This window comes from Capricornis sumatraensis, chromosome 21 (assembly GCF_032405125.1).
Source record: "Capricornis sumatraensis isolate serow.1 chromosome 21, serow.2, whole genome shotgun sequence".
Classification (NCBI taxonomy): domain Eukaryota; kingdom Metazoa; phylum Chordata; class Mammalia; order Artiodactyla; family Bovidae; genus Capricornis; species Capricornis sumatraensis.
In genome coordinates this window covers 3,422,649-3,430,115 of record NC_091089.1, presented here as the reverse complement: position 1 = coordinate 3,430,115, position 7,467 = coordinate 3,422,649, and the positions used below count along the sequence as shown (strand labels likewise).

General features: G+C 59.1%; 1 protein-coding gene across 1 annotated transcript in view; it reads left to right on the top strand.

The window, feature by feature from the left end:
* Nucleotides 1–5,094: 5,094 nt before the first annotated feature.
* NFATC1 (nuclear factor of activated T cells 1) overlaps nt 5,095–7,467 on the top strand; it is a 50,910-nt gene continuing 48,537 nt past the window's right edge. The window contains exon 1 of the mRNA XM_068993558.1: nt 5,095–5,221. Coding sequence (XP_068849659.1) covers nt 5,095–5,221 — 127 coding nt within the window. The remainder of the gene's footprint in view (nt 5,222–7,467) is intronic.

Sequence of the window (7,467 nt, the reverse complement as noted above, 5' to 3'; positions counted from 1 at the left end):
TTGTATAAAATAATACAGATATAATGTAATGTGAGGCCTATAATTAGTGGAAATGTAAGACAAGTGTAATATTTTCACCAGAACGGAGGAAGTGAGTGAAACAAAGCTTGGGGGGGGACGCGGGCAGGCGGTGAAGGAGCACCGGAGCCCCGCCGGGCCTGCAGCGACACCATTTGTTACCACGTTACCGTGAAAAGAGGAGAAAGGAATGAGCCCACATAGGATGCATGGTTATGTCTGTCACTGAAATTAAGCTCCTAGGCATCTGAAGCTGACTGTGACGTTAATATGTCTCTGGTAAATCCACTAAAGAAATAACTTTAAAAGGAGTAGAAAGCACTAAAGAATTCATTTTGCTACTTTAGAAAACCTTCACTTCACGTAAAGCAATAAAGGAGTAACCGAGGAACAAACCGAAGGGAGGAAAACAGAAAACAAGAAAAATGAAAGAGCACATATAAATCCGGTGGTATCAACACTAACATCGAATGTGGATGGATTTAACAAGCTGATCGGAAGAAAGCGTGATCCAACCTGAACCCAGCTACAGCAGGTGCGCTTCAGACTCACGAATGGACTAAAGTGGAAAAACATATATTTCGCAAAGAGCAAGTTCGGGAAGCTGGAACGGCTGTATGAATGTCAGATAAAATAGATTTTAACACACAGAAAATGTCATTAAAGAGGCACGTTTCATAACGATTACAGGGCCCATCCATCAGGAAAACGTAAAACTTATAAATATATGTCCATCTAGACACGGAGGCCCAGAATATACGCGGCAGAAGCCGACGGGAGGAAGAGGCAGTGCTGCAGCAATAGGGGGAGATGTCAGGAAGGGCCCCGCCTTCAGTCATGGGCGTGGCAACCAGGCAGAAGGCCAATCAAGAAACAGAAGAGCTGAGCCCAGGGCGGCACACCAGCGAGGCCCACCGGACGTCCTTAGGACACGCCACCCAGGCGCGGCAGAACACACGTTCCCCTCAGAGTCACCTGGGACACTGCCCAGGGAGAATGTCCTCCACTGTCCCAGAGGGGCCGCTGCTGAGGCTCGGGGCGGGCCACGTGGAGGGCGAAGGGCGGGAGGCGCCATGCTGAGTCTTCGCCGGGATGCTGACCAGCCTTGGCCGTGCTGACACTGACTGGCTGAGGACTGCAGTTTTAGCCCAGTGGTGGGACACCTGGAGTGGGTGGTCCGGAGATGAAGAAGCCCCTGCACTGTCTCAGGGACGAGGGGAGGATTAAAGAGCGACTTCACAGGGAAAATCTCAGAGCAGAACCTCCAAACCGGAAATGCACGGACCTCTAAGGACACCCCTAAGAGAAAAGGGAACTCACAGGTGTGCAGACCCATCTTTTTCAACTTCAGGCACAACTGGCAGGTTTAATGTCAATGGCTTTTTAAAAGAACCTCAGCTAAGTTTACTTAGAAGCAAACAAACTCTTCCTAATTCTGATTTTTGGGTTTCCCAAGTGGCGCTACTGGTAAAGAACCTGCCTGCCAATGTAGGTAGACATAGGAGATGTGGGTTTGATTCCTGGCTCGGAAAGATCCCCTAGAGGAGGGCACAGCAACTCTCTCCAGTATTCTTGCCTGGAGAATCCTCATGGACAGAGGAGCCTGACAGGTGGCGGTCCACAGGGTTGCAGAGTTGGACACAACTATGGCATCTTAACATGCACGCAATTCTGATTTTTAACTTAATGCCTTTCTCTACCCTCTGGCTCAATGCCCATGTAGCCAGGCATGTGTGCCGACACTTGGTTCAGTCTATGAGCCTCTTGCAGTCTGTTCAGAGGTGCTGCAAGAGGAATGCACACCTGCCCTTTAGAGAAGCCACACGCTCAGAGTGGTTCCAAACGGGAGAACTTTGAATTGGCGCTGCCAGCGCTTGGATGTGGACCTGGCGAGAACAAAAGCATTTACATCAACTCACAGATGTCTGAGGTGAACAAAAGCATTTACATCAACTCACAGATGTCTGAGGTGATTTTCATGAGCAAGAAGTGGCACCTGGGTGTGTGAGAAGGGAACAGGAAGAAAGGGTGGACGGCAGAGCACCTGCCCAGGAGGCCCTGCCAGCTGGGGGTGCAGAAGCTGGAAAGTGGGACCAAGGGGTCCCCAGCCGGGCTTCCAGGGCAGGGACACAGCAGCCCCTTCAGGGCAGCTCCGGCCAGACCAGTGCCTCCCAGGTCCTCCAGAGCCGTCCCCAGGCCAAGGGCGCTGAGGGTGGCATCTCCATAGCACTTGTGCTTGAACGCAAAACCGGGAGCAACAGCGACTGCAAAGTCTCTAGAAAATATTGAGCAGGGAGGATGAATACCCAAGTGCGCACCAGAAGAAAGGATTTGGCACTAAAGGGACTTTGAAAATGGTAAGCTTCTTTGGGTGTATTTGCCCCAATAATCCACAGAAACAACAGTAATCTAAAAATAGTCTTGTTTTCTGTCCTAAGCTCCTTTTAACTTCGTTAGTCATCACCAATTCTTAAAATAAAACCCGTGTAACGTCTCTCCTAGTAGCAGCTATAAACACACCTCGAGAGGGGCCGGAGGACGCAGAAAGGCGGAAGGGGCGCCGGGGGGCCTCGGGCGCGGGGACGAGGCCGGTGGCCCCGCGGTGGCCGCAGGGCCGGCCCGAGGCGGACACGGGGGCGCGCTGGCCGCGGAGCTGCGCCGCCGCCTCCGGGACTCCCTGCGCCCTGGCGCGCGGCCACCGTGGTCTGGGCAACGGCATTAAACAGAGGGAAACAGACGGGACACCGTCACCCGGGCGGGGGAATGAGGGGCGCGTTGAGAGCAGACAGGAAAAGAGCTTTTCTGGATGGAGTGAAAATTATTTATTGGAGGAAGAGGAGGAGGCGGCGGCGGCCAACGGCCCCCAGCTCGGCCCTCCGCACCGAGTGGCACTCCCGGCCCGAGGGGTCCCGCGGGCTCCGGGGCCGCAGGACAGCCCCACGCCCCTGAAAGCCCGAGAGGGGCGGGCGGAGGGGGCGAGAGTCAGCCTTCCTTTTGACACAACTCTCCAAACCTCCCTTCTCTCTGCGCCACGACTCGGCCTCTCCTCCCGGCCCGTTCCTCTAGTGGGGCGGGCACTCGCGCCGACAAACTCTCCAGGCAAAACCCATAGCCTGGGGGGCCGGGGACTCACCAGCTCATCTTTGCTGAGGGGGGCGGGGGCGGGGACGGGGGCGGGGGCAGGGGAGAAGGGGAGGGGGGAGGGGAGGGGCGGGGCGCCCCCTGGCGGCTGCCAGCTCCGGACGCACGTCCCGCCCCCCAGTCCCCGCCCCTCCAGTCTCCGCTTCCCTCCCCGCTTTCTCCCCCCGCCCCGCCCCACCCCGCCTCCCTCCGTCCCGCGTCCTCGCAACCCTCCCCCCTCGGCAAGCTCGAGGGGTTCCCCCTCTTGGGCCTCCAGCGTCCTCGCGGGGTCTCCCAGCCCCAGCCACTGCGTCCCCGCGGGGTCCCCCCCGCCCTTTGCCTGGGGCTCGAGGCGCCTGGCGGGTCGGCTTCCAGAACGGGCGCTGACCCACAGGTCGTGGCACCAGGAGTCGGCCTGACCCCCTCCAGACCCCCAAGGGAGACCCCCAGGGGAGGCCTGCGCCCAGTCGGGCCGACTCCACTGGGATGAACCGACAACCGCGGTGGTGACGTGGGCATGCCTCTGCCGGGCGCCTTCCTGTTGTTTAATGTCGCACCGAGGGCAGGGCAACCCCCGCCATTGGGTCAAGCGTGGCACCCCCCCTTTCCCCGAGTGCCGGGCGTGGAGTCCTTTGGGAGCACCCCCCCGCGAGCCGCAGGCCTCCTGGTCCCCGCGGCAGACACGTCTTCTGCTTTGGGTTTATTTTAACCCACATAGGGTGTCGTGCAATAGATTTATAATTCTTATACACCAGACATTTTAACTGCCCCAACACTCCGTCCCTTCCATCCAAGGGCAACACGAAAATACTGTCCCGTTTTGGCCGCCAAGCTGCACCGAGAAGCAGGAGAGCTTGAAAGAGGAAAGAGTGAAGTGAAGCAGCCGCTTGGAGAGGCCTCCCCCGCGAGGCGAGCGGACCAGCCCCCGGCGGCTGGAAACCCCAGTCGCGCCGGTAAACCGCCCTGGCCCTCGGGGCCGGCCGGGGGCGACGGCTGGGAGCCCGGGGAGGGGCTCGCGGTTCTCCACGGCCCCCCCGCCGCCCCGCGCCAGCCAGCCGTGCAACAGGCAATCTGGGTCGCTCAGATATTTACAGGAGAAAAATGACAGTGACTCCACGTCCCGGGACTGCCGTGCAATCTGTTAGTAATTTAGCGGGATGGGAATTTCCTTTCTCGGGCCTGCCAGTGGAAGCGCTTTTCCAAATTTCCACAGCGGGGGAAGCCTGCGATTTTACATAATGACTTCAGCATGCAGGGCTCTCTCGGCAGCCCCGTCGGCCCCCTCCCCGCCCCGCCCCCCTCATTAAAGCTCAGTGCGGTTCTCTCAGGACACCCTCGTGGACCCAGGCGTCCCGGCCGGGCCGCGCGCCGGGTGCGCCCCAGCCTCTCCGCGTGCGCCCCTGTCCGCCCCACTTGCGCCCCACGGGACGGGCGAGCGGCGGCCCGGCGCGGGGAGGGGCGGCCTCTCGGCGGCTGGTCCCCCGGGCCCAGCGCCGGCTCGGGCGGGCGGGGGCGTGATGTCACGGCAGGGAGGGGGCGCGGGAGCGGCCGGGCCGGCGGGGAGGCGGGGGAGGTATTTTCCAGCTTTAAAAAGGCAGGAGGCAGAGCGCGGCCCTGCGTCAGAGCGAGACTCAGAGACTCCGAACTCGCCGGCACAGTCACCGCGCCGGGGAGGGCGGCCGGGCGCGGGGACCGGGGCACGGGCGCACACCTCCGAGCCCCGGCCACCGCCACCCTGCGGGGCTCCCGGGGCCGCAGCCCGGCTCCGCCACGCGCGAACACACCCTCCCACCACATTTCTCTGGGGCGCGCGGGCTGAGCTGAGCCCGGGCCGGAGCGCGTCGGCCGGGGGAGAGGGGGCCTTTCGCGGGAGACCCGACCCCGGGCGGCAGCGCGAGGAGCCCACTTCTCCCGCTCCTCCTCCTGCTTGCCGCCGCCGCCGCCACCGCCGCGTGGATGCCAAGTACCAGTTTTCCAGTCCCTTCCAAGTTTCCACTCGGCCCTCCGGTTGCAGTCGGCGGGAGCGGAGAAACTTTGGGGCCCTCGGCGCCCGCCGGCGGCACCATGAAGTCGGCAGAGGAAGGTAAGCAGGCGCAGCCGCAGTCCCCCACCGCGGCCCCCGAGGCGTGGGGGCGGCCCAGCACCCTGAGCCCCGCGCCGATCCCGCCTGCGCCCGGCGGGGTCCCGGCCTGGGGAGGGGCGAGCAGGCCGCTCTGGTGTCCGCGCGCGGGGAGGGGCGTGGGCAGCCAGGCGCGCAGCGGGCGCGCTGCAAAGATTGGGAAGCGGTGTCCCCCTGGTGTTTCCCCAGAGCGGCCCTGATTTCGAACGCGCCTTCTTGCCAATAGGTGTCTCCTCTTCTCTAGCGCTGAGTTCGCGCACTTGGCCTTCGCTGGTGCAGCCGGCTCGGCAGATCCCGCTGTAGAAACTCGGTTCATATGCAGGCGGCTTGGGGACCAGCGAGGTTAGGGCCGACAGAGCCACAAAAGAAGGACATTTTGGAGAGAAGCGAGGCTTCTTTAGGAAAGAGGGATGGCCCGGTTTCTTCCCCAGTGGGGCAGGGCCACCCTGTAGCCTCGAAGACCAGCCGTACAGTGAGGTGGGGATCTCTGCTCCCCTCTCCGAACTTAGCCGGGGCCGGATTCTCTCCAGGCACCGGGCCACGGGAACCGCTCCGTGAGGCTCCGCCACGCCGATGGCTCGACCCGCAGAACTAAAAGCGATGAAAGGCGCGGTGGGGCGCAGCCCCTAATTCAAACCGGTTTGCAATCTTGTGGATTTGAGAGTTCCAACCGTAGATGTTTCAGGACAGTTTGGGAAGGGCCTGCCGAGTTTCAGGCTACTTTTTCATAGTTACAAGGATGGCATAAGCGTCTGCCCTGAAGCCGGGGATGGCGAGGCCGCGACTGACAGTCTGCTGGCGACCCTCCTGCGTGCAGCTTCGGGTCCACAGCCCCTCACACTCAGCCCTTAGAAACAGCCACCACCACCCGGAACTCCCCCACCACCCTCATTAGCCGGGAGCTAAGGGGTGCCCAGGGCCAGGGCTCTGGTGGAAGCTGTAGACACCTTTCCAAACGCCTTATCAGCGCTGAAGTACTTTGTCTAAATTATTTTAAGAAAACTGCCAAGGCTGCCAATGTGTAATGAGTACTCATATTTTATAAGGGCAGACATCCTTCTGGGAAGTGCTAGAAACTAAATGCTACTGCCTGCTGCACGATTTTGATAAATATGAGGGCCCCGCTTGCATCACAGCTGCAGTTTTCAAAGACTGCCTGCTCCGGAGAACTTCCTTATCGTCAGCAAACATGCGCTCAGGACCCTAAACTCAATGTAAGAACGTCATATGAGGGTCAGGGCCTCAATGTCTTATGTTATTTCTATGTAGTTTTAATCAAGGGAAGATATATATTAACATACACCTTATGTTTCTTACCATTTCATGCCAACTTAGAAAATGTTTAAATGTAAGCAGTAGATAATGCTTACAGGATGAGCTGTTACTGTCAGAAAAGTTTTAAAAGTTGTCGAGATTTTGATTTTACATCTTTGGACACTTTACATCAAAGTTTCCCCCACATTATTTCTTAGCACTGCTTTTTAAATATGTGGGCCTTTCAAAGTTTAGATCTCTTTACTTGAGCAGTCGGTGGTCTGTCGTCAATCAAGGGTCTTTTTTTTTTCTCTTACAAGAAGAAAAGACATCTATGAGGGGGTGATTATTTGTCCTGTTTCCTACTTAAGAGAATACATTCTAAGGCGCCAGTGCTGAGACAGCTAGCCGGGCGCGGTGATGCCCTTCGACTAAACGAATATCGGTGCATGTATCAGGACTGCAGAATTAGGCCAACCAGAAAGCATGATCTAATCCTTCATACAGACAGGAGCGGGGTGTGAGAGGCAGAGCCCGTCTGCAGGTCCACGCCTGCCTTGCTCAGGGCTGGCGGAAGGATCTGGCCTTCCCCGCAGGCCGGACTGGGCTTTGGTTGCCCATCTGAGAATCTGAGGGAATCCCCAGCCTTCCCCTCCAGTTTAATGAGCATCTGGTCAAAGCTCATTAGGCCTGTTGTTCGGGAAGGCCCTGTGCTTGTTTTTCCGCGTGGGGAAGGCAGAGAAATGCGGGCCTTGTAGGTACGCCCACCACCCATTCAGAAGTTGCACCACACGGAATGCCTGGGGCGCTCCAGGACAGAACAAAGCCCGCCCTGTTCTCCCGCCGCCTCGCTCCGCGTCGTCTCCTAATCCAGATTAGAAAGGCCCCGTGGCCGCATCGCTCGAAGGGCTGGAGGCCTGGGCCCCGAGCACACCCGCCGCCGCTGGGAGGAAGCG